At 50.8% G+C, this 26,911-nt stretch overlaps 1 protein-coding gene across 1 annotated transcript; it reads left to right on the top strand.

Annotated features, from left to right (window-relative positions):
• Nucleotides 1-15,222: 15,222 nt before the first annotated feature.
• LOC127202631 (uroplakin-3b-like protein 1) lies at nt 15,223-24,671 on the top strand. The gene is made up of 6 exons (XM_051161318.1): nt 15,223-15,330; nt 19,048-19,200; nt 19,384-19,612; nt 20,044-20,120; nt 20,392-20,512; nt 24,442-24,671. The coding sequence occupies exons 1-6, from the start codon at nt 15,249-15,251 to the stop codon at nt 24,539-24,541; spliced, it is 762 nt and encodes a 253-aa protein (XP_051017275.1). The 5' UTR covers nt 15,223-15,248; the 3' UTR covers nt 24,542-24,671.
• The last annotated feature ends 2,240 nt before the right edge of the window (nt 24,672-26,911 follow it).

Raw genomic sequence — 26,911 nt, 5'->3', positions numbered from 1 at the left:
GATGGTGCGACTTCGGTGGAGTCTACCTTGCTTTGAGTCTCAGACTAACACCGTCCAGGTGTAGGATCTGTTACTGTTGGGGAGATGCCATGCCCTCAAACTGTCCTCAGGGTCACACTCTCTCAGTTACCATACTGGGCTCTTCCGTGACCCGCTCCAGTCCATCAAAGGGAAAGCTCCCCAGGACAAAGCCAGTGGTTCCCGCCATCACCACCCGGGGGCGCCTGGACGCTGTAGCTACGTGGCAGCATGGCCCGCGCATGCGCTCTAGATTACCGCTCCATCCGCGTTCTGGGTTGTCCTCTCTGGGCTCGGGAGATGATTTTATTACCGAGCTCAGTCCAGCCAATCCCTCAGAGCTACCACGTTCTCTTCGATGGAGACGCCTGAGGCTCACTGACTTCCTTGCCCACACTGTCCAGCCTCGCTACTTCACGTCCCACTGACCCTGTCTGATCAAGTTCTTTGGAACTTAATAAATGTTATTGTGGCAGGGGGTTTGCCCATGCTGGCTCTACCATGAGCTTGTGGTCCCGGCGCGGTCTGTTGTGGGTCCCTTGATCGCCGCCAACCTATGCTGTTGGAATAACAGAGAGACATTTCAGGATCAGGCGGCCACAGCGACTCTTCCTCCTGGGCGCGCATGCTGCAGTGGCAGATCTTTATCGAATCAATGGTCCCCTGGTTTTGAGTCCTATTCGCTATCCTGCCGTACCCTCTGTATTCAGGTGACCCCTGGAGGTGTAGATAGACGCTACCCCCCGCCAGATGTTCCAGTGGCCAGAGAGACAGTGAGTATGGAGCAACTTTCGAAACTGCACTAGATGGGAGCCCGGGGTCCTGTGGACCAGGAGAGGGTTGACCTCCCTTGGGATTGGGTTAACTTCACCCCTTACTCGCACCGCACCAACCTGTCCCAGCACCTGTCCTGGTTTCCACCACCACTGGCATTTGCTGAGTTAAAAGAGAATGAAGGGCCTGCGAGATGAGTCAGCGGGTCCAGGCACTTACCATCAAGTAGAATGACATGAGTTGTTCCCATGTGTGAGGAGAGACCAGCTTGGATTGGAGACACCACTCCCCTCCCCGAGAGACTGGATTTCTCTGTGCAACCTTGGCTGTCCTGGGCTCGCTTTGTAGACCAGGCTGGCCTCGAACTCGGAGAGATCCACCTGCCTCTGCTTCCTGAGTTCTGGGATTAAAGGCGTGCACCACCACGCCCAGCTACAGATTTTTATTTTTAAGGTGAATGAATGACTCCTCGCAGGTTTCAAGGATCAGCTAGATTTGAGAAAGGGTCCCCAGACTTTGTGATCCTGGTGCCCTGCGGCTTGCTGTAGCTTTTGCAAAGGCTGCTGTGGTTCCCCCCGCCGCCACACGGGGGCGTGAACATGCCTTTGCAGTCTCCACAAAGCAGTGAGAGGGCCGGGCTTGGTGGCTCAGGCCTTTAATCCCAGCACGCGACAGGCAGATTGCTGTGAGTTCGAGGCCAGCCTGGTCTACAAAGCGAGTCCAGGACAGCCAAGGCTACATAGAGAAACCCTGCCTCGAAAAACAAAACAAAACAAAAACAAAGTAGTGAAAGGAAGGAAAATGGCCTAGTGGCACATGGGGATTCAGAGAGTAGAAGGAGTGGAAGAGGGGGGTGGGGGTGGGTGGTAGGTGGCGGCTGTCAGTTGAGGCCCTGAGGCAGGAGAATTCTGTGACTTTTTTTTTTTTTTTTAAACTGTGATTATTGAGGGCAGCACTCAGAAGATGGAAACAGGGGGATGAGGAGCTAAAGATCGTTCTCAAAGTTTGAGGCACTGACTCAAAAAACACAAAATTAAATACACACAGAGACGTGGGTGGACACCTTTCCCACCCAAAATAGGTGTTCTGTAGGCTCAATTTGTAACGTTCAACCTATGGAGATAATACAATAGATATATCTGAGGCCAGATCCAAGGCTGTGCTGCCTCCAGCAGCATGTATTAGATCACTAATACCTAATTCCTGTTTTCCTGTGAGTCCGTTACTTCTGCACTGGCCAGAGGAATTTGGCTTGCATTGTTGGTGGTAAGGCCCCAAGCTGACGGGCAAGCTGACGATCCCCTCCTACTATTTCCCGCTGGTAAGATATTACTTTGCACATCTCATTTGGATTGACAATCTCGAGCCCAATGTTTCCCTTTCCCACAGCGGCTACAGTCTCCTGGAAGTCTTGGCCCCTCATAATCATCATGGCCAGATGCTCCTTGTTCTGCCCTGTGAGTATTATTTACTCCAGATTGAGTGCACCTGTTATTTTGAGGCCTGAAACTTTTAACCTTAGTTTCTTTGTACATGACCAAGTCTTCCACACTTAAAGCACCAGGTGTTATGATGTCTGTGATCTCTGGCCATAGCTTGTCCTACTGTATTGTTTTGATGTTCTGGAGAGCTAATATTAACTGTTTCTCTTACCCATTCATCTAATGGAGCTCCTCCTTCCTTTAAGGGTCTAACTGCCCTCTTACATTCCGTGTTAGCATTCTCATATGCCATAGTGAGTTTCAATGCCTGTTTGGTGTCAGCATCTGCTATTGCTCTATCTAACGCTGATCCCAATCTCTGCAAAAATTCTGTGAGGGCTTCCCCAGGCCCTTGGAATATCTTAGTAAAGGTAATAGTTATCTTACCAGGCTCCTTCACCATGTCCCAGGCTCTTAAGGCTGCAGTTTGATCACTGTATCATCAATGTACCATCCCAGCAAGATCCAGCAGATTCCCAGAAAAAGGAGTTCTGAGGAGGACGTGTGTGTGTGTGTGCGCGTGCACATGCACATGCGTGCCTGTGAGTGCATGTGTGTGTGTGTGTGTGTGTGTGTGTGTACATGTGTGAGAGACAGGATATAAATATGTTAGCTAATGCTGGCCTTGAACTACCGTGTTCCTTCCTCAACTTCTAGGGTGACAGGATATCTGCCTGGGAAAGTCACCCCTCAACCCCAATAGAAAATAACACAGCCTTCTTTTAAAATTGCTTTTAAAGATTTATTTGTTTTATGTATATGAGCGTCTTACTTGCATGTATGTGTGGGCACCGCAGTTGTGCCAGGCACCCACAAAGATCAGAAGAGGGTGTCAGATCCCCTGGAACTGGAGTTACAGTTGTAAGCTGCTGTATGGGTGCTGGGAATTGAACCAGGGTTCTCTGCAGGAGCAGCCAGTGCTCTTGGCAGCTGAGCCATCTTTCCAGCCCAAAGACTTGTTTCAGTCATTGTTCTAGTTTCACGCCAACAACTGAGGGGGAAATTTACCTCCCTAGCTGCCTGAACTGTTCCAACATCAACAAAGATCCCAGCTTATGTCTGGAGAGACAGCTCCTTGGGTGAAGGTGGTTGCCGACAAGCCTGTTAACCTGAGTTTCATCACCAGGACCTGCATGGTAGAAAGAGAGAACCAACTCCCAAAAGTTGTCCTCTGACCTCCACTCAATGGCACATACACACCCATAAACATCCGCACAAAATAAACACATAAATAAATTTAATTTTTGTTTAAAAACCATAACAGCATGGGCCTGGAGAGGTGGCTCAGAGGTTAAGAGCTCTGTCTGCTCCTCCAGAGGTCCTGAGTTCAGTTCCCAGCAACCACGTGGTGGCTCACAATCATTTATAATGAGATCTGGTGCCCTCTTCTGGTGTGTAGGTGTACATACAGACACAACATTGCATACATAGTAAGTAAATCTTAAAACAACAACAACAACACCTTTTCTTCACAGACAACTAGACCCCTCCCTGTTGTCCCAGGGTCTCAAGCCAGCAGGAGGATGGGAGGCAGAAAGTTAACCATGTTCCGTTTTCCTGTGGTTCTTCCCTCCTCCCCAGTCCCTCTGGAGGAACAGGCAAGAAAATGGAGTGCTTTTTTTTTTTTTTTTAATATTTATTTATTATTTATACATATTCTGCTTGCATGTGTGCCTGCCCACCAGAAGAGGGCACCATATCTCACTGTAGATGGTTATGAGCCACTATGTGGTTGAACTCAGGACCTTTGGAAGGACAGTGCTCTTAACCTCTGAGCCACCTCTCCAGCCCTATGGAGTGCTTTAAAATCAACCAAAGATTCCAAATCATGGCACAGCGCATCAGCACAGTGCGCCACTTACGCGAAAAACGGCCAGGAAGTGTACTCTGGATGGCTCAGACTGTAAAAGTTACTTGCCAGCACAGCTAGAAAGAGCCACTTCGGTCCTAGGGTCCTAAGATGAAAGGAGAGAACAAGCTCGAAGGGTTGGCATCTGACCTCCATGCATACACCAGGGCATTACCCTGCAGAATGATAGTCGTTTGAAAGGTGGGGATGCTGGCGTGATGGCTCAGCACTTCGGGTATTTGCAGCTCTTCCGAGAGGACCCAAGTTTGGTTCCTAGCACCCACATCAGCAGCTCACAACTGCCTTAACTCCAGCCCCAGGGAGTCAGTTCTCTTATGGTATCTTTGGGTAACCAGAAGCACACACACACTCATGTGTGCAAGCACATGAATGCACACACATGCATACATGCACGCACGCACACACACACACACACACACACACACACACATAAAAGTATTTTTAAAATACTGAGCCAAGTGTTAGGGCACACACCTAAGCCTGGTATTGAGGAGGGAGGGGGAGGGGAGGGGGAGAGGCAGGCATATCCCTGTAAGTTTGAAGCCATCCTGGTCTACATAGCAAGTTTCAGGGTAGCCAGAGCAACCCAGTGAGACCCTGTGTACTGTGTACAAGCTAGAGTCATCAGAGAGAAAGGAGCCTCAGTTGAGGAAATGACTCCATGAGATCCAGCTGTAAGGCATTTTCTCAATTAGTGATCAATGGGGGAGGGTCCAGCCCACTGTGCTGTGCCATCTCTGGGCTGGTGGTCCTGGGTTCTGTAAGAAAGCAGGCTGAGCAAGCCATGGAGAGCAAGCCAGTGAGCAGCACCTCTCCGTGGCCTCTGCATCAGCTCCTGCCTCCAGGTTCCTGCCCTGCCCTGATCCTGACATCCTTTGGTGTGGAAGTATAAGCTGAATTAACCTTTTCCTCCCCAATTGCTTTTTGGTCATGGTGTTTCATTACAGCAATAGAAACCCTGACTAAAAAATTGAAAATAAAATACAACTTAAAAAAAATTGACCTCAGCTGGGTGTGCTGGCGCACGCTTGTAATCTCAACACTTAGGGAAGCAGAGGCAGGCGGATCTCTGTGAGTCTGAGGCCAGCCTGGTCTACAAAGTGAGTTCAGGACAGCCAAGGCTACACAGAGAAACCCTGTCTCAAAAAAAAAAAAAAAAAATCAAACGAACAAATAAAACCCAAGTGGCCTTTAAAGCCCAACCCAGCTATTCCTCTCAGGAGCTTATTTTCACAGCCTGCCTGCCTTTCCTCACGTCTTCCCCAGCCCTCTCAGGACTTTGACGCCACAATGAGACTCCATGGGATGGATGAAACTACTGAGGAAAGATGTGCCTCTCTGAGAGCTTGGAGGCTATCCATAACGCTAAGGGCTCCAGCTCTGCTGGGAGAATGTTGTTTTAATTGCCAGTCAACTGCACAAGGGTGTTGGCAAATTGCTAACATTTCATGGAGATAGAGTCTTACCTCAGGTCATCTGGAGGCCACTGTGGGAATCCACCTTTTAGTGATCTCCTGCCCTAGGCTATGCCTGCTGAGGTGTCACAGAATCCAGTGGTCCCAGTCAGAATAAATGCCAAGCTGGAGCCCACCAAACGCTGGCAGGACATTCTGTCCCAGAGTTCCAGACAACAGGAACACTATGTGGTCCCCAGAGCTGGGGGGGGGGGGGCGGGTACACCAGACGGTCCCCAGATCTGAGGGTGGGGGGGCAACACCAGACAGTCCCCAGAGTTGGGGAGCACCACATGGGTCCCAGAACTGGGAGAGGTACCAGACAATCCTCAGAGCTGGGGGGCCACACAGATGGTACCTAGAGCTCGGGGGGAGGACACAGATGGTCACCAGAGCTGGGGGACCAACATTGAGACGAGCGTCTACCTGCCAACCGGGTTGTGAAGAAGTGTTTGTTTGTGACTTTGTTTTTGTTGTTGTTTTTTGAGACGTCTCACTATCTAGCCCTGGTTGGCCTGGAACTAACTCACTATGTAGAGCTCAGAGACTCCTGAAGGCCACTGCCTCCTGAATGCTGGGATTAAAGGTGTACATCACCACACCTGCTTTTGCTCTCTTCTTCTTGAGACAGGGTCTTGCTATGTAACCCAGGGCAGCATCCAATTTGTGCGTTTCCTGCCTCCACCTCCCAAGTGTTAGGATTGCAAGTGTAAGCCACCACACCCAGTGCAAAGGATTTTATGTACTTATTACTCTGGTGTGCTGCTAGGGGGTTATACTCAGGCCCCCCCCACATGCTAGGCAAGTGCTCTACCACTGAACTATACCCCCTATCTTCTCACTGGGGGATTCTAGGCTCTAACCACTGAGCCACACACACCCCTGGCCCCTCACTGGGGGATTCTAGGCAGGGGCTCTACCACTGAGCCACACCCCAGCCCCTCACTGGGGGATTCTAGGCAGGGGTTCTACCACTGAGCCACACTCCAGCCCCTCACTGGGGGATTCTAGGCAGGGGCTCTAACCACTGAGCAACACACCCAATCTCTCAGTGGGGGATTCTAGGCAAGGGCTTTACTATTGAGCTATATCCCTAGTGCCAAGAACATTTTTAATCAAATAATCCCTGGGGACTCTATATAAGGAAGTGCCATGAAACCCATTGGCCCATAACTTCATGCCTCATCAGTCAAAAACAAGTTCTTTACGAAAAGGGAAAAACATGCAGGATTGGAGGGTGGGGTGTGGGTGGGGGATGACTGCACCATGATTCATCGGTCAGCAGAGAATAGCTGTTAGAACACAGGGCGGGAACAGACCTCAGGCAACTCCCTCACTCTCTCATCTGCTGGTAGAGGCACTTGCGCCTGAGCCCGAGGACACCTATCTAGCCTCCACATGGGGGAAGGAGAGAACCAACCCTAAAAGTTGTCCTCTGACCTTCACGCATGTGCTGTGGTGTGTACATGGCCCCCTGTGCATGCATGCACATGCACATGCGCGCGTGCGCACACACACACACAAAATAAATAAACACAATGAAATTTGTCTTATGGTCTAGAAAGAAACTGGCTGCTCCGAAGGACCCTGATTTGACTCCGAGCACGCATATGGTGGCTCACAACCATCTCTAACTCCAGTTCCAGGGGATCTGATGCCGTCTTCTGGCCTCCATAGGCAACACACACACACACACACACACACACACACAGGTAAAACACCCATATGTATATAATAAAATAACAATTTAAAAAGACTTTTGAAGACATGCCCATAATTCCAGCATCAGGGAGGGAGGTTAAGGAAAAAGATTACTTCAAGTTCTAGGTCAGCTTGGACTGTAGAATAAAACCCTGAGCCAGGTGTGGTGGCTCATGCTTGTAATCCCAGCACTTGGGGAGGCAGAGGCAGGGGATCTCTTTGAGTTCGAGGCTAGCCTGGTCTACAAAGCCAGTCCAGGACAGCCAGGGCTACACAGAGAAGAGAAACCCTGGAGAGAGAGAGAGAGAGAGAGAGAGAGAGAGAGAGAGAGAGAGAGAAGAAATGAAGAAATGACATGTGACTATGTGATGTGGGTGAGGGTCAGAGGTCAGAGGTCAGATAGGGATAGTTAGACAAGCCAGGGCTATAGAACCCCATACCTGACCTACACCTCCCTTCCGCCCCTCCTTGCTTGTCCCAGAGTAGATGTCCTTGAGTCCTGTGGAGAGAGCCCTGGGAGAAAGACAGCAACCCACACCCCCTTTCTGTGCCTCATTTGCTATGTTAGCCCCACCAGGAAGCTCTGCCCATCTCTCCTGGCCTCAGTTTCCCCTCTGTGAAGTGAACATTCAACCCAGAAGATGTCTGGGGCCCTTTGGCATCTCATACTGCACTCTTGGCTTCTGGAACTACATCCTTGTGAGTGACATGGGCCGGAAGGCTCAGGAGAAAGAAAAGAGCATGTTGTCCTCACATTCATTCCTCTGCTTCCGGCCAATGAGGGACCTAGAAGAATGTCCCATTAGTCACCCTGGCCCCTCCCTTTCCACCTCCAGTCCCTTCTCCATATGCTTCTCAGTGAAAATAACCCAAGGTCCTCAAAGTGTTCCCTAGAGCCACTGGGCTTGGCTTGGGCCCTCAGCCCCTGTGCCCGGAATGCCACTAAGTCTCCATTCCTAAGGCATGGGGACTGGTCCTCCAGACATCTCTGGCACCATTTCCTGAGGAAACCCCCCCTGGACAGAGCTGGTCCAGTGCTGGGGAGAGGTGCCTTGACGAGGAGGCAAAGGGAGGCACCTGACCCGGCATGGGGGCGGGGGCAAAAGAGGCTTCCTGGAGGTGGGGATTATAGTGAGTATGGAAGGAAGGGAGGTGGGAAGGGGATGTCACTGGTGATTCTGTGAGGGCTCAACCATCTGGGTGAAGGGGTGTGAAAGTGCAGGTCAAGAAAGTAAGGTAGGGAGTCTGGAGAGGTGGATCAGCCAGTAAGAGCACCAACTGCTCTTGCAGAGGATCTGAGTTCGATTCCCAACTCCAGCTCCATGAGGATCTGACTCCCTCCCACCACCAAGGACACTAGCACTCAGGTGCATATACCCACCCACACCTCCAACACACAGGCACATTTGCATAATAAAAAGAAAACAAAAGTCCTGGGGGAGAAATCACCCAGAAAAGAGAACCTGGGAAAAGGAATGGGCTGGCCTACAGCCTACCCACATATGTGAGCAACGTGAGCCTTCCGTGTGTTGGGGGGTTGTTTGGGTTAAAGCAGACCCATAAAAAGCATGAAGGAAGTCGATGTGGGTGGTGGCACACACCTTTAATCCCAGCATTGGGTTTCTCTGGGTAGCCTTGGCTGTCCTGGACTCTCTTTGTAGACCAGGCTGGCCTTGACCTCACAGCGACCTGCCTGCCTCTGCCTCCCCAGTGCTGGGATTAAAGGTGTGCACCACCATGCCCGGCTTGAGGTAAGAGTTTAAGGCTAGCCTGGACTACAGTGAAAGAGCCTGAATGTTGTGGCTCTCATTGTTGTTTGTTTGATCTATCATCTTTTGGAGGGAGGACATGGCTCAATGGACAGCACCTGGCAAGAACCCACAGCTGAAGTGCTGGGATGCTGCTCAGAAGTGGAACAGTAGAAAGCTTGCTTGGAACCCCCCCCAGGGAAGGGCTGACTTAACAGGGAGCAGTGGCTAGAGAGAGGGGGAGGGAGAGTAGGAGAGAGAGAGAGAGGGAGTAGTAGGGAGAGAGAGGGAGGGAGGAGGAGAGAGGGAGGGAGAGAGAGAGGGAAGAGAGGGAGGGAGTAATAGGAAGAGAGAGGAAAGGAGGAGGAGGGAGGGAGAGAGAGAAGAGAAGGAGGGGGAGACAGGAGAGAGGGAGAGAGAGGAGAGGGAGAGAAAGAAAAACAGAAGAGAAGAGAAGAGAAGAAAGAGAGGGGAGAGAGGGAGAGAGGGAGAGAGAGAGAGAGAGAGAGAGAGAGAGAGAGAACAAGCTAGCTAGACACAGGTGAAGACAGAGAGGTCCAGTGAAAGAGAAGGAGCCAGAAGATTAGGACAGACTGCTAGAGTTAGCTTGAGGCCAAGCAGAGCAGTTCAGTCAGAAGCTGAGAGAGAAGCCAGTTTGAATTAGTCAACTCGGAGAGGAGTTTGATCCAGAACAGCTGAGTTGAACCAGCCAGGCAGAGCTTAGATAGAATTAGAAAGGGTGAGCTTATTCAGCAATAAGTCTCAGAGGCTGAAAACACTCTAGGCCTAGGTTAGCAGATGGAGGCAGTAAGCCTCTGAGAGGACAATTACTTCAGGAGAATAAAAGTTGCTTTTATAGTTGAGGGTGTGATTCAATGGTATCACCTGCCTAGAATCCCCCAGTGAGGGGCTGGGGGCATGGCTCAGTGGTAGAGCCCCTGCCTAGAATCCCCCAGTGAGGGGCTGGGGTGTGGCTCAGTGGTAGAGCCCCTGCCTAGAATCTCCCAGTGAGGGGCTGGGGGTGTGGCTCAGTGGTGGAGCACCTGCCTAGAATCCCCCAGTGAGGGGCTGGGATGTGGCTCAGTGGTAGAACAGCTGCCTAGAATCCCCCAGTGAGGGGCTGGGGTGGGTCTCAGTGGTAGAGCCCCTGCCTAGAATCCCCCAGAGAGGGGCTGGGGATGTAGCTCAGTGGTAGAGCACCTGCCTATTTTTGTGTGAGACCCTGGGTTCAATCTTCAGCTTTGCAAAAAGAACAAAGTAAACCAAACATTGGATGAGAAGCCGGAAGACGTAAACTTAGGAAGGTGGGTCGCACTGGTCCTTGGGAAACAGTTTTTCCCATGCACACCCCACCTGGCTGCTCCTAGGGTGCTACTGGGGTGACTGACCTGTCCTCTGACAGTATCTCAATTTCAAGCCACTTAACTTTCAGTACAGAGGGCCCCATGACTTCAGAGAAACTCTGAATCACAGAGCCTCGTAGACTTGATAATGAAATGCTTCCCGCTGAGAGTGTTTTGAGAAGCTGTGGAACCTGTAGGAGGTGGGACTTCCCTAGAGGAAGCAGGTCCCTGGGGACAGGCTTTAAAGGCAGAACCTGGCCCCAATTCCAGCCCTCTGTAGCCGAGGGCAATTTTGAGTTAGAGTCAATTCTCCTGTGATTATAGGCATGAGATGACAAACCTGGCCCCCATTTCAGTGAGTTTTCTGTTTTGGTTTGGTTTTAGTTTTCTCCAGACAGGGTTTCTCTGTGTAGCCTTGGCTGTCCTGGAACTCACTCTGTAGACCAGGCTGGCCTCGAACTCACAGAGATCTGCCTGCCTCTGCCTCCAGAGTGCTGGGATTAAAGGTGTGTGCCACCTTTGTTCCCTTCTTTCCCTCAACAACAGCTGCCTTCAGCAGATCCACTTTTCCTGCTTTCAAAAGATCAGTGTGGACTGCTGACCTTCCTTCCAGCAAAAGCGGCGGGCGAGGAGGGACGATTGGACCCTCACCTGAGATTGCAGCCAACCATTCCAGCCATTTGTATGCCACTGTGCTCTGGACCGCACATGGTCTGTGTGCCTAGAGGAGGGGCTAGGGTAGATAAGCTGAAGGAAGTTAGTTGAAGAGGGGCTCCATCTGTGTGGCTATAGGACAGCCACCATGTGTGTTGTGTGCAGATCTTCTCCAGTACCACTGCAGAATTGACTTGTCCATGTTCCTAAAGTAAGCCCAATAAGCTCATTGGTTCCCCAGGGTGCCCTTGGTGGGTACTTCCTGCTTTGTCTTTGGGAATTTAGGAAGAAGAAGGAAATATTTTTCTTTTCTTTCTTCTTCTTCTTCTTCTTCTTCTTCTTCTTCTTCTTTTTTTTTTTTTTTTTTTTTTTTTTATGGTTTTCTCCAAAGTTTCTCTGTGTAGCCTCACCTGTCCTGGAACTGGCTCTGTAGACCAGGCTGGCCTCAAACTCACAGAGATCTGGCTGCCTCTGTCTCCCAAGTGCTGGGATTAAAGGCACACACCACCACCACCTTAATTTTTAAAAAGATTTATTTTTTTATTTGTATGAATGTTTTGCCTGCGTTTATGTCTGGTGTCGTGTCATGCCCTGTGCCTGTGGAGTGAGAAGAGAACACTGAATTCCCTGGAGTTACAGACAATTGTGAAGCATCCCATGGGGGCTGGAATTGAACCTGGATCCTCTGTAAGAGCAACAAGTGGCCGTAAGTGCTGAGCCATCTCTACAGCCCCTCTTTGTATTTTGCATGTAAGAATCTCAGGCTAGCCGGGCGCGGTGGCGCACGCCTTTAATCCCAGCACTTGGGAGGCAGAGGCAGGCGGATCGCTGTGAGTTCGAGGCCAGCCTGGTCTACAAAGTGAGTCCAGGATGGCCAAGGCTACACAGAGAAACCCTGTCTCCAAAAACCAAAAACCAAAAACCAAAAAAAAAGAATTTCAGGCTAACCTGGAATTTCTGTGTTGTCCAAGATGGCCTCAACTTGTTTTTTGTGTTAGCTTTTGATATTGGCCACCCTGGAGGTGGAACCCAGAGCCAGGACCCCAGCCCCTCACTGGGGGATTCTAGGCAGGTGCTCTACCACTGAGCCACACCCCAGCCCCTCACTGGGGGATTCTAGGCAGGTGCTCTACCACTGAGCCACACCCCAGCCCCTCACTGGGAGATTCTAGGCAGGTGTTCTACCACTGAGCCACACCCCAGCCCCTCACTGGGGGATTCTAGGCAGGTGCTCTACCACTGAGCCACACCCCAGCCCCTCACGGGGGTGGGGTGGGGGGGGATTCTAAGCAGGTGTTTCACTGCTAAGCCTGATGAGAAAGTACTTCCTGGTTTTATGGTGGTGGGTGCAGGAAGCTCTCGTGGGACTTTAGAGGGGGCGAGCTGATTCTCATGAGGGACTCACAGCAGAACAGGTAGGGGGTTAAACCATCTTGTAGTAGAAAGACTCAAGACCTGGGTGAGGCTGAGGAACTCTTGCATGTTCCCCACTCAACAGGGGCTTGGGGTGGAGGGCACTGAGTACTCAGTGCTTTTTCTCTCTGGGCCTAAACAAAGCCCTTAGTCCTCTCTGGAGGGTGTGAGGCAAGCCCAGACAACCCTTGGAGGCACAAGGTTTCCCCCAGACTGTGGGTGTGATGGTTGCCGTGGCACTGAGTCTTTGTTTGGTGACCCAGAAATGGGCAAGCTTTTGGGAGTCTTTAGCTATTTGACTTGTATGAGGAGGCAGCAAGTGGGGAGCCCCACCTACCTTATGAGTCACCCCCAAAAGTACACAGCAAAGAAGGTCAAAAAGGGGTAGAATATTCCCCGGGGCTTGGTAAGGCCACTACTTGGCCCCTTTGGGCCCACTCCCCTCATACTAACTCTCACTGGTTCTTGGCATTTCTGGGACCCAGAAGGACAATGCCATGCCGTTCTGGTCAACCACCTGATGTGTAAAATGGCAGTCCCAGGCCATAGCCAAATGTATCAAGCAGAGAAGTCTCCATATGATCAGTTACTGAACAAATCTACTTGCTAGATCTTAGACCCAGAACTGGAGAGAAACCTGGAATTGCTAAACAGGCCTGACCTCCGTTTAATGAAGAAATCGTCAGCGACCATGTTACAGCCTAAATCTGTAATGTCGCCCAGATGCCCATGCCTTGAGTCTTTGGTCCCCAGCTGGTGGCATTATTTTAGGATGTAGTGGGGGTGAGGGGGTCTAGCTGCAGAATAGGTCACAGGAGGTGGGTCTTCAAAGGGTATCCTGAATGCTTTGTGCTTCCCAGTTCATTCTGTTGTGAACAACCTCACCGCACAGCACGGTCACAGGCCGAGCTGCTGCCATCATTCCTGGTGGAAGCAGACAACCAACTCCAGAGTGTTGTCTGCTGACCCCCACACAGGAGCCATGACACACACATGCCGACACGCACACAGATTATACATATGAACACACAATGATAAACAAAGAAGAAAGAAGAAGTGTTTATGGCGTTAAGTTTTCAGTTCTGGGGTCATCACTTGATATGCCGCCATGGGTAGCGGATACAGGGATGACTGCCAAGCTGGCTAGAGTGAATGCCTGGGGCGGTGGGCAGGAGAGGCGTGAAGATGGGACGATGGAGAGAAAGAAGTGAACTAGACACAGACGGGAAGTGAGCAGCGGCCTGCCTGGGTGTTGGGAGAGCGGACGGGGCTGCTTCCCAGAGGCACGGTTGATCCACTGTGAGGGCCACCCTCCCTGCTGGAGCTGTCCTCTCATCAGTATGATATGATTAATAGTGAGGCTGACCCTGCCCAGTTCTGAAACCTTAGAGAGGATGAGCAAGAACATGCTTTGGCAAGGAGCGCCCTTTCCCCCTGGTCGTGTTTATTTGATTTTGGGTCGGGTGGCTGGCTGGGTAGCTGAGGATGACTTTGAACTCCTGATCCCCCTGCTCCATCTCCCCAGGGCTGGAATTATAGGTGTGAGCTATATCTGGCCCCTTGTTCTGATGGCTGCATTCAATTTCCTTTTGAGAGAGACGGGGGGTTGTATGTGTGTATATGATATGAATGCATATATCACAAACACATACACACACATATTTGTGAGTCTTTGTGAATCTGGAGATGGAACCCAGAGCCGTACGAAAGCCAGGAAAGAATTCTATCATTGAACTACATCTACTTCTGTCTGTCTGTCTGTCTGTCTGTCCGTCCGTCCGTCTGTCCGTCCGTCCATCCATCCTTCCTCTACTTATCATGTACTTTTATGCTCTTTTATTTATTTATTTATTTTAGTTTTTTGAGAGAGGGTTTCTCTGTGTTATGTTGGTCTCGAACTCACAGTGGTCTGCCTGCCTCTGCCTCCGCAGTACTGGGATTATAGGCGTGCGTACAGTACACGCCTGGCAATGTACTTCTAACTATGTATATATTTATCCATCTATTGACCCATTAATCCATCATCTTGACTTGCTAGCTGTGGTGATGCTCTCCTGTGATCCCAGGAAGGAGGATCATGGGCGCAGGGTCATCCTTGGCTATCTAATGAGTTTGAGGCCAGTGTATAGACTCTATCTGAACGTGGGAGAGAGTGAGTCAGTCCGTCCCAGGGCCACCATTTGCTGGAGCCACCTCAAGGTTTCGTCCTCTAGCTGGGTGACCTTGGAGGGACTCTTACCTTCTGTGTGCCTTGTCTAAAAGGTGGAAGGATTCCCTCCCAAGGAGACTGAGAGGTATCCTAGTGGCCAGGACCCAGTACAAGTAATGCAGGATCTTTTTTTTTTTTTTTTTTCCTTTGAGACAGGGCTTCTCTCTCTGTATAGCCTTGCCTGTCCTGGACTCACTTTGTAGACCAGTCTGGCCTCGAACTCATGGCGATCTGCCTGCCTCTGCCTCCCAGAGTGCTGGGATTACAGGTGTGTGCCACCATGCCAGCAGTAATGCAGGATCTTTATGGGGCAGCCCACACCCAGAGCTGCCTGCTCCATCCCTGGCCCCTCCCAGCCCAGGTCTTCTTGGAATGGGGTGCGGGTCTCCTTCATTGTTCTGTTATGTTCTGACCCATCCCTAGTGGTACTGAATCCCCCAGAGCCTATAGACTCAGCTCCTGAACCCGTCCAACCAGTTGTATGGGAGGAGGAGGCACCCCAAAGTAGCAGCCTCCGGCAGCCCAGCCCAGACAAAGCAGCTGCAGCTGCACTGCAGAGGGACCTGGGACAAGAGTGGCAACCATGGGGTTCCACGGGCAACAGTCTCCCCTGCTGCTGCCACTGTTGGTGCTGGTGACCTGTGTCCAGCCTGGGACAAATCTGGGTAAGTGAGGCTGGGGGATGGGGGTACCCCTCCACACACATACTCAGCCCTTTGAAGCTTGGGTGCCTCCTGAGCCCCTCCCTTGATTATGGCCTAGGTTCCTGGGTACAGTCAAGGCAGTCGGCCCACCACATACAGTCCCAGATGGACATCTGCCCCTCAGCTCCTGACTGAAGGGTGGGAACAGAAGTTTTCTCTTCTTTCAGGTTTTCATGCCCACATTTTTACCAGTGGATCCTAAATAACCTCTCCTCTCCATATCTCCACTTCTCTTCCATCAAATTAAGCATCTATTAACTACCTACTGTATGCAGGAGACCCTATTCATCTGAAGTAGGACAGAGGGCTTTGTTTTCTTGTGTGTTTGGGGGGCGGGGGCTCATGTTGTGATGCTTATGTGGAGGTCAGAGTACAACTTTTGCGAGCCAGCTGGTAGGTCCTGGGCACTGAACTCAGGCCGTCAGGCTTGGCAAGCAGGCACCTTTTCCCAATGAGCCATCTTGCAGGCTTAGACAGGAGAGAGTTTAAGCAGCTTTTCTCAGCCTTCCTAACGCTGTGACCCTCTAATACAATTTCTCCTGTGGTGGTGACCCCCCCCCCCCAGCCATAAAATTATTTTTGTTGCTACCTCGTAACTGTAACTGTAACTTTGAGGTAAATGTTTTGGGAGATAGAGGATTGCCAAAAGGATCGCGATCCACAGGTTGAGAACCACTGAGTTAGAGGAAGGCGGGGTCCAACCTGCACCCCTACTCTGTGCTAGGTACTTTAGAAAGGTTCTAGTCTGAACCTTTGGAGATGATTATTTAATAGAAATTATTATTATTATTATTATTATTATTAGTAGTAGTAGTAGTAGTGTTTTTCGAGACAGGGTTTCTCTGTGTAGCCTTGACTGTCCTGGAACTCACTTTGTAGACCAGGCTGGCCTCGAACTCACAGAGATTCCCCTGCCTCTGTCTCCCAGGATTCTGGGATTACAGGCATGTGCCGCTATGCCTGGCTATTATTTTGAGATAGAGTTTCTCTACATAGCCCTGGCTGTCCTGGAACTCATTATGTAGACCAAGCTGGCCTTGAGCTCACAGAGATCCACCTGCCTCTGCCTCCCCAGTGTTGGGATTAAAGGTGTGCGCCACCACACGCAGCCTAGAAATTAATTTTAAAGATTTATTTACTTGTGTATTTTATGTAGAAGAGTGCTCTGCCTTCATGTACACCAGAAGAGGACATTATTGATGGTCGTGAGCCACTGTGTGGTAGCTGGGAATTGAACTCAGAACCTCTGGAAGTGTTCTTAACCTCTGAGCCATCTCTGCAGCCCAAAATTAATTTTCTTCTCTTTTTTTTAATAACTTAACTTTATTTTATGTGCATTGATGTGGGAGTATCAGATCCCTTGGAACTGGGATTATAGTTGTGAGCCGTCATGTGGGTGCTGGGAATTGAACCTGGGTCCTTTGGAAGAACAGATAGTGCTCTTAACCACTGAGCCATCTCTCCAGCCCCAAAATTAATTTTCAAAATTGTCTGTACAGCTGTGTCAGTGCACCAGTGCACTGTGGAGCTCAGAGGACCACTTGATAAAAGACTTGCACAAAAGCCCACTTTATCTCTCTGATTCTCCCAGTGTTGGGGTGTCGGGGAGACAACTATGGCTCTGGTCCTGGGTGGACTTGGAGGTGGAGGTGGGGCTACTGGGGAAGACTGAGGGGAAGATCAAGCTTCTCTTATGAGCAGCAAAGCTGGTCAGAGCCATGGTGCCTGCCTGGGGTCCCCTATAGTGTTGAAGCTGTGTACCTCTGAGAAGGGGACAAAATGAATGAGGGTGAAGCCGGGTGGTCATGGTAGCGCACGCCTTCGATCCCAGCACTCAGGAGGCAGAGGCAGGCGGATCGCTGTGAGTTCGAGGCCAACCCAGTCTATAAAGTGAGTCCAGGACAGCCAAGGCTACACAGAGAAACCCTGTCTCGAAAAACAAAAACAAAAACAAAACAAACAACAACAAAAACCAAAAAGAAAGGGTTGAGGGTGAAATTGACATTGATCAAATGACAATGATGATGTTGGCTGTGTGACCATGATGAGGATGGAAGATGAGGGGAGGTGGCAAGGAACTGAGGAGGGAGCGAGTAACATTCCTGAATGAGCTAGCCTCTGGCCCCACTGTGTTCCAAGCTGGGCTAGCCTCTGGCCCCACTGTGTTCCAAGCTGGGCTAGCCTCTGGCCCCACTGTGTTCCAAGCTGGGGTGTCATTCCGGGGGACATTCTTGTGTGTCCCACTCCCTCTTTCCATGCTGGTCCTCTCTCTCTCTCTCTCCCTCTCTCTCTCTCTCTCTCTCTCTCTCTCTCTCTCTCTCTCTCTCTCTGTGTGTGTGTGTGTGTGTGTGTGTGTATGCACATGTGTGCATATGAAGGTTTAGGTATGTGGGTATATAGGGTGTATCTAGGCCAGCAGATGACCAGGGGTGCTGGTGTTCAGGTGCCTTCCATCTTTGCTTTGAGGCAGTGTCTCTCATTGGCCAGGAACTTCGCCGTGTGGGGAGGCCAGTCTTCCCATCAGCTTGAGGGATCCCCTTGTCTCTGGCTCTCCCATCGTGCCAGCTCTGGGATTACGGGTTCTGGGGATCTGAGCTCGTGTCCTCACGTGTAGGTGGGCAAGTGACTTGCTGCAGTTGTCTCTCCAGCCCCTGTTCACCCCATCAAACAAATGAGCCAGGACCACAGGGCTCGAGCAGGAGGGACACTCAGGGTCTCTGGGTAAGTCCAGCCTAGGATTCTGGATACCCCGAATTGGGCTTCCCCAGCCTCCCTCTGTCCATCGGCCTCTCCTTGACCATCACCGCAATGACACAGCGCCACCCCAGGTCTGCATGCCATCGAGAGAGGGCCCAGGCACTGCACAGTTCCCAAGGTTACCTCCTAGAAAGATTCCTATTTTTAAAAAAGATTTATTTATTTATTTTATGTATATGACTACTCTGTCTATTTTTTGTTTGTTTGTTTGTTTTGGTTTGTTTTGGTTTTTGGTTTTTTCAAGACAGGGTCTTTCTGTTAGCCTTGGCTGTCCTGGACTCGCTTTGTAGATCAGGCTGGTCTCCAACTCACAGCGATGCACCTGCCTCTGCCTCCCGAGTGCTGGGATTAAAGGCGTGCGCCACCACGCCTGATGACTACTCTATCTGTAAGTACACCTGCAGGCCAGAAGAGGGCATCAGATCCCAGTATAGATGGTTGTGAGGCACTATGTGGTTGCTGGGAACTGAACTCAGAACCTCTGGAAGAGCAACGAAGTGCTCTTAACCTCTGAGCCATCTCTCCAGCCCCCATGAAGATTCCTTAATTTTGGATCTGGTAATATGGCTCAGGCCTGATGATCAGAGTTTGAGCCTCAGAACCCACAGAGTGGAGAACCAACTCCCCAAAATTGTCCTTTGACCTGTGGCACAGACACACACACACACACACACACACACACACACACACACACACACACACACAGAGAGAGAGAGAGAGACAGAGATGGAGAGAGACAGAGATGGAGAGAGACAGAGACAGAGACAGAAAAACAGAGAAAGACACAGAGAGACAGAGAGAGATAGAATTAGTTAATGAACTCCTCCCTTGGTCAGGGGCTTTGGAGACAGACGCCCTGCCTTGTTGAAGCTGCACTGCCTTATTCAGTCTCTCTTTGCCTTATTTTCCCATCCTCCCCAGAGAGCATTAACTATGTCCCGCAGCTCTCCAGCGACATCCTGGATGGGAGGCTCACTCAGTCCACCTTTGCACTGGAGCAGCCCCTGGGCCAGTTTGAGAATGTCAGCCTCTCTGACTGGGACCCCATCTGGCTGGTGGTGGCTCACAGCAACGGTATGTGTGCTTGTTTTCTCACTGTGATGCGGGCACACAGATCTGGAGTCTGAGAGGTAGAGCAGACAGGGAGAGTTGGAAGGCAGGTGCTTCGGGGGGACCGTGGCTGGGAAAGGCTGTTAAGCCTGCTTGTTCTTCCCCATGTGATCCCCGCTGCTGGCTCACCCTCATTACCACCCTCAGCCACCCAGAGCTTTGCCGCGCCACAGAAGGTAGAGGACACACATGCCCCGGCCAACTTTGACCGCAATGGCTACTACCTCACAATGAGGACCAGCTGGGTATACTACAAGGCCAGCCAGCCCGACAGCCAGCTCAGAGTCCTCCGAGTCCTCCGTGTTGGCAATGATAACAGCTGTTCCCTGATGTCCCGGGGCTGTAACGCTCCTCTGCCAAGGGCGGGTCCCTACAGGTGAGTAGCAGGGATGGGGGAAGGGGCCCTTCCTGGGACAAACAGGAGGCGAGGACAGCCACTGGATGGTTCATTGCGGTCAAGTGGGATGCCTGGGTCCCTTAGCGCTCTCTCTCTCTCTCTCTCTTTCTCTTCTCTCTCTCTCTCTCTCTCTCTCTCTCTCTCTCTCTCTTCCTAGACAGGGTTTCTCTGTGTAGCCTTGGCTGTCTTGGACTTGCTTTATAGACCAGGCTGGCCTCAAACTTACGTTGATCTGCCTGCCTCTGCCTCCCGAGTGCTGGGGTTAAAGACGTGTGCCACTATACCTGGCCCCCAGGCCAAGCTGCTCTCCCCAGAGGACAGGTTCCCAGGCACCAAGGTCTGAGGGTTTTAGGACCCTGGGGAGTCCCCACCACTACCATCACCACCACCAATGCTGGTCTCCTGTTCAGAGTCAAGTTCTTGGCCATGAGTGCCAAGGGGCCTGTGGCTGAGACGAAATGGTCCGAGGAGATCTACCTGCAACAAGGTATGAGGACGTAAGAGCCGCTCAAAAGATAGATGAGGGTAGGGGTGGGCGTGGCACTAAGGGTCCTGGGAACACCACGGGGCTGGGGGAGATAGGTCTCCCCCAATCAGGAAGCCCAGCGCCACCCTGTTCTCTGCCTATGCCCTTCCCCTAGTCTGCCCCTCTTCCATTCTCACATGACTCCTGCTTGGTCGCAGGGTGGTTGGTCTGGAAGCTGCCCAAAGGGCCCCCTTTTGGGGTTGAATAACTTCTTTCCTGCTTGCCTGTGCAGCCCAGACATTCCAAGGAGCCCCAGGGTCCCAGAGCAAAGGTGCTGTGGTCATCATCGCCTTCTCGTCAATCCTGCTGGCTATCCTGCTTGCGGTCTTCCTTGTGCTGGTCATATCCGCTTAGTAAGTGTCTTACCTCTCAGCATGGCCTTCCTTGATGGCTTACTGCTGCCATCTGATGAAGTGGGTTCCCCTGAAGGCTGGGCACTGGGTTAACAAAGCCCTTCTTCTTTGTCACCATCAAAGGCCTGGTTTCCCTGCGGGCGCCGCTTGCCCCCTCGCGGTGGTACCTGGAATTGCAAGCAGGTAGTCAGAAAACACTTCCACAGTGAGGCAGGCGCCTGCTAAAAGCTTTTGCCTTGCCGTCTCAGGCGGAACTGAAGTGCTGGGGGCTGGCACGGAACTTCCCAGAGGAAAAGACACCCAAAGCTTAGAGGGACTTGGAGAGGCATCTCTGTGAAGGGGAGGCAGGGATGTGGAGAGGTATTGGGGGTGGGGGTGCTTCTGGAGGAGGCAGTATGCCAGCAGGCACGAGCAAGGAACCTAGGCGACCAGCAGAGGAGCTGAGCTGTGTCTCACAGGCCCGTGGGAACCAGCCGCGGAGTGTGACCACGGGAGACTTGGTGATAACCCTTGAGGGTGGGGTGGGGGTGGGTGGGGGCCCCTTATATCCACCTGGCTGCTTTGTCTTCTGCTTCTGTCTGTAAGTGCATTTGGAGGGTGACCGTCCCTCTCACGGGAGGGTGTGTCACGTATCAGATATCCTGCATATCAGATGTTTACATTACCATTCAAAACACTAGCAAAATTACAGTTATGAAGTAGCAACGAAAATAATTTTTTAAATTTTAATTTGTTTTTATTTCATGTGTACTGCATGTATGTCTGTGTGAGGGTATCCGTTCCTGTGGAGTTAAAGACAGTGGTGAGCTGCCATGTAGGTGCTGGGAATGGAACCTGCGTCCTCTGGAAGAATAGCCAAGCTCTGGCTCTTAACCTCTGGCTTAGACGGTCCCTGGGTTTAGGGTGGGGCAGGGCATTAGCAGGGTGTTGCTGGAGCTGTTAGGGTTAAAGCCTGGGGGCTGGCAGCCCTAACAAGCTAGGCTCAACCATCTATCCTGGATGAGCCAATTAAATATTTCTTTTATTTTTTTTTAAAGATTTACTTATACACAGTATTTTGCCTGCATATACACCAGAAGAGGGCACCAGATCTCATTATAGATGGTTGTGAGCCATCATGTGGTTGCTGGGAATTGAACTCAGGACCTTTGGAAGAGCAGGCAATGCTCTTAGCCTCTGGAGCCATCTCTCCAGCCCGGATGAGCCAATTAAACAGATAGGTGATGATGAGAAGCAGGAGCTGGAAGGATGGCTCAGTGGTTGGGAGCCTGAATTATTCTTAGAGAGCCTGAGTTCAGTTGCCAGCACCCATGTCTGACAGCTCACAAACACCAGCTCCAAGGGGATCTAGTACCTCTGGCCTCCACATTCATGTGCATGCACACACATTCTCTCTCTCTCTCTCTCTCTCTCTGCAAAATAATAGAATAAGATAATTTTTTATTATTTATTTATTTGGTTTTTCGAGGCAGGGTTTCTCTGTGTATCCTTGACTGTCCTAGACTAACTTTATAGACCAGGCTGGCTTCGAACTCACAGGGATCCACCTGCCTCTGCCTCCTGAGTGCTGAGATTAAAGGCGTGCACCACCACACCCAGCAAGATAAAATTTTTAAAAGTAGTGGAAGGCGGGGGGAAAAGAGATGTATTCAGTGTGATCACATAGGAAAGAGTAACTTGTGAAGTCTGTCTTTGGAATCCTGACGAGGTCTTGACATAGGTTTGGGTTTAAACAGAGGCTAAGAAAGAGGCCTTGCTGGGTAATCCTGGGGAAGGTTCCAGACATCATTGACTTCCGCTAGTCTCCCTCTGGCTGGCAATCAGGCTTCTGGTGTTTTTCTTCCCCAGCATGAGATTGCCAAGGAATTTCTGGATTTGTCCCTTTACAGTCTGATAGCCAAAGGGAGGGGCAAAAGTGCCTCTTCCTTCTGGGCTGGGGGTCAGGCTCCGTTGGTAGGATACTTGCCCTAGAACGCACAAAGGTACTCCCAGCAATGCTTAAAACAGATGTGCACGGTGGTGCACATCTGTAATTCCTGTACTTAGGATGTAGAGGCAGGAGGACCAATTCAAGGCCATCCTCAGTCACATAAGGAGTTGAAGGCTCATCTGGGCTAAATGAGACTCTGTCTTTTAAAAAAAAGACACAGGGCCAGGTGTAGTGGCACATGCCTTTAATCCCAGCACTCAGGAAGCAGAGGCAGGCAGATTGCTGTGAGTTTGAGGCCAGCCTGGTCTACAAATTGACTCCAGGACAGCCAAAGCTACACAGAGAAACCCTGTCTCGAAAAACATTAAAAAAAAAAAAAAAAAAAAAAAAAGACCTGGGTGGTACATCACACCCTTAGTGCCAGCACTCAGGGGGCAGAGGCAGGCAGATCTCTGTAAACTTGAGGCCAGCCTGATCTACAAAGAGAATTCCAGGACAGCCAGGACTCTGTTATAGGAGAAAAACCCTGCCTCAAAAAATAACCAGCCAGGCGTGGTGGCGCACGCCTTTAATCCCAGCACTTGGGAGGCAGAGGCAGGTGGATCGCTGTGAGCTTGAGGCCAGCCTGGTCTACAAAGCGAGTCCAGGACAGCCAAGGCTACACAGAGAAACCCTGTCTCAAAAAACAAAAACAAAAACAATCAAAAATAACCAAAAGAATATCTTCATTCTTGCCTGTGCAGTTACTTACAAAGGGACAGAAAAAGCCAGACATTGTGTCACAGGCCTTCAGTCCCAATGCTCCAGAGGCAGAGGCAGGAGGATCCCTGTGAATTTAAGACCAGCCTGGTCTACAAAGCAAGTTCCAAGCCAGCCAAGTTTCACAATGAGACCTTGCCTCAAAACAAAACAAAACGAAACAAACAGAAAAATGCACGAAAGGACACAGAGGGTTCTCTTCTTTGACCATGTGGGAACTGAGGATTGAACACAAGTCCTCAGGCTTGGTAGCAAGCACCTTTATTCACTGAGCCATCTCCTTAACACACATGCCCCTCAACTGCTGCTGCTGCTGCTGCTACCACCACCACCACTACTACTAATGCTAATAATAATAATGTCATGAAATATAAAATATGGAGTGGAAGGGTACCATAGCAGGCCCATGCCAAGGTGTACCCCCTGATGAATTATGCCACGCAACAGATCTGGCATAAGGTTTATTGGGGGAGGGCAGAGGGAGGGCCTGGAGATGGGGTAGAAACATCGAGCAAGCCATGTAGGCAGGCAGATGGCTGGAAACAGAGCCATAGGGCTGGGGCAGGCAGAGAAGAACAGACATGGGGGAAATGGATTAGGGCGTCGGGTGGGGTGGAAAAAAACACTGGAAATAGAGAGAGCTGGGGGTGGCAGGCAGTAGAGAGCTGGGGGGTGGCAGGCAGTCCTTTTATGGGCTGCATACACCTGCTGTGCCTGGTGCTGTCGGCAGGTGATGATGCAAGCAATTGCTAGGTCCCTGAAGGCAGGCCAGGGGAAACAGCAAAACAACAACAATAATATTAAACTTTTTTTTTGTTTTTTGTTTTTTCAAAACAGGGTTTCTCTATGTAGCTCTGGCTGTCCTAGACTCACTTTGTAGACCAGGCTGGCCTCGAACTCACAGAGATCTGCCTGACTCTGCCTCCTGAGTGCTGGGATTAAAGGTGTGCGCCACTACCGCCTGGCAATATTAATTAATTAATTAATTAATAATATTAAAATAATATTAATTGTAAAGGGTCTTACCTAACCCCCACTGTGGTTTTCTAGAGCTTCAAACCGTTGCACGCGGGAGGTGGAACCTGAGCTGGCTGGACTGCAGTCACGAAAGAGAGCTCTGTTGTTCCTCTAAACTCCCCACACCCTGTTTGACCCCTGGGACCCCACACAGAAGCGGAGGCAGAGTTAAGGTCCTTCACTGACCCCCTCTCTGTGCTTTCTCTCACCAAACCTTCAAAAGCTGCTGGGGCACTGCTGTGTCCAGCCCAGAGGAGCAAGTGCGCATAAAACGGTATCGCACCCACCACGTGGACAGCCTTCGAGCCGAGCGGAGCTCCTGAGAGGTGACAAAGGGCTTTCTCCAGGAGCCAAGATGCTGAGCCTGAGCCAGGGCCTGCCTGGAGCCTAGGGGAAGGTGTTTTCAGCGCAAAGCTTGGACTAGCCAGTCCTTTCCATAAATAAAGTTCCCTAATACCTTTGTACTTATTTCACATATGTCTGGCTCCATCTGCCTCATCCCTGCCATTCTTTTCTCTGCATGTGTGCACATGCGTCTGTGTTGCATGCATATGTGTACATGTAGAAACTAATCTCTCTCCACCTTGGTTTTTTGTTTATTTGTTTGGGTTTTTTTTTTTTTTGCATGTATGAGTGTTTTGCCTGCATGCATGTATATATCATCATGTGTGTGCCCGGTGCCCAAGGAAGACAGAAGAGGGTGTCAGACTCCCTGGAGATGAGTCACACTTACAGTTGCTAGCTACCGTGTGAGTGCTGGGAAATAATTTGGGTCCTCTGCAAGAATAGCAAGTGCTCTTAATTGCTGAGCCATCTTTCTAGTCTTAGTTGGGGTTTTATTGCTGTGAAGAGACACCATGACCCCAGCAACTCTTGTTTTTTTTTATTTTGTTTTTGTTTTGTTTTCGAGACAGGGTTTCTCTGTGTAGCCTTGGCTGTCCTGGACTCCCTTTGTAGGCCAGGCTGGCCTCGAACTCACAACGATCCGCTTGCCTCTGCCTCCCAAGTGCTGGGATTATAGGCATGCACCACCACCGCCCAGCACGACCACAGCAACTCTTATAAAGGGATACACTGAATTGGGGCTGGCTTACAGTTCAGAGGTTTAGTCCATTATCATGGCGGGAAGCATGGCGGTGTCCAGGCAGACATGGTGCTGGAGAAGGAGCTGAGCGGTCTGCGCCTTTTTTTTTTTTTTTTTTTTTGGCTTTTCGAGACAGGGTTTCTCTGTGTAGCCTTGCTTGTCCTAGATTCACTTTGTAGACCAGACTGACCTCGAACTCACAACGATCCGCCTGCCTCGGCCTCCCAAGTGCTGCGATTAAAGGTGCAGGCCACCACACCTGGCTCGAGTTCTACATCTTGACCCACAGGCAGCAAGAAGAGAGTGTGACTCACTAGCCAAGCTTGAGCACCTGACATGTTAAAGCCCATCCCCAATGGCGCACTTCCTCAGGCAGGCCACACCCACTCCAACAAGGCCACACCTCCTAATAGTGCCACTCCCTATAAGCCTATGCTGGCCGTTTCCTTTTTTCTTTTCTTTTCTTTTTTAAGTTTTACTTATTTATTATGCCTGAATGTAATGCCTGCATGCCAGAAGAGGGCACCAGATTTATTGTAGATGGGTACAAACCCCCATGTGGTTGCTGGGAATTGAACTGAGGACCTTTGGAAGAACAGACAGTGCTCTTATCTTCTGAGCCATTGCTCCAGCCTCTGCCGGCTGTACACCAACTGCACCTTATTTATTGAGACAAGGTCTATCAATAAACATGGAGTTTACCAGCCCCTCTCAGCTACCTGGCCTCTGAGGCCCAGGGATTCCCCCGTTTCTCCAGCCCTAGGATTGCAGCTGGCTTTTTAGGTACTGGGCATCAAATTCAGGTCCTGATGCTTGCAAGATACCGACTGAGTCATCTCCAGAGCCCCAGTAGTCAGGGTTTTTACAGCCCAGGCTGGCCTTGAACATGATTTGATCCTCTTGCACCTCCCTCCCGAGGTGCTGGGATTATAGCCTACTTCTCCCCTCCCCCCCTCCCCCCACAGACAAGGTTTCTCTGTGTAGTAGTCTTGGCTATCCTGGAACTCTCTTTGTAGACCGGGCTGGCCTCGAACTCACAGCGATCCACCTGCCTCTGCCTCCTGAGTGCTGGTACTAAAGGTGTGTGCCACCGCCTGGCAAGCCCACTTCTTTTGATGCAAGGTCTCACTGTACAACCCAGGCTGGCCTGGAACTCGTAGTTTTCCTGCCTCGAGATCCTGAGTGCTGGTTTTACATATGTGTGCCACCATGCCTGCCCACCTGAGCCATCTGTCTTCCTGGTCCCTTGTCCCAGCTTCTCTGAGGGACAGATTCAGAGTTAAGATGTTAAGGTTCAGGGTTTGACGCCTGCTCAGTCACCCAGGCTCTATCCCTGGGTCATATCGGACAGTGCTCTCCCCCGCCCACAGTAAGGCTGAGACTGTAGAACAAGAAGCCGGTAGACTGGGGAGACTATAGAGCCAGGAGACGTGCTCATCCCTGCCCTGCTTGGCCTGTGTCTCATCAAAAGGTGAAGATGCTTGCCATGCAAGTGTGAGGACCTGATTTCTATCCCCAGAATTCACAAAAGAGGCCAGGCATGGTGGCACACGATGGCAGTCCTAGAGCTCGGAAGGGTGAAAAAGGCAGCTCTCTGGGGCTCACTAGC

The sequence above is a fragment of the Acomys russatus genome, chromosome 19 (assembly GCF_903995435.1).
Source record: "Acomys russatus chromosome 19, mAcoRus1.1, whole genome shotgun sequence".
NCBI classification, from domain to species: Eukaryota; Metazoa; Chordata; class Mammalia; order Rodentia; family Muridae; genus Acomys; species Acomys russatus.
This window is presented reverse-complemented; position numbering and strand designations above follow the sequence as displayed.

Excerpts from the sequence above, each read along its gene's own strand:
- LOC127202631 (XM_051161318.1), top strand. The coding sequence starts at position 15,249 with ATGGGGTTCCACGGGCAACAGTCTCCCCTGCTGCTGCCACTGTTGGTG. Across the intron at positions 19,613-20,043 it reads CCAAGGGCGGGTCCCTACAG|AGTCAAGTTCTTGGCCATGA; the intron begins GTGAGTAGCAGG and ends TCTCCTGTTCAG. Across the intron at positions 20,121-20,391 it reads GGAGATCTACCTGCAACAAG|CCCAGACATTCCAAGGAGCC; the intron begins GTATGAGGACGT and ends TTGCCTGTGCAG.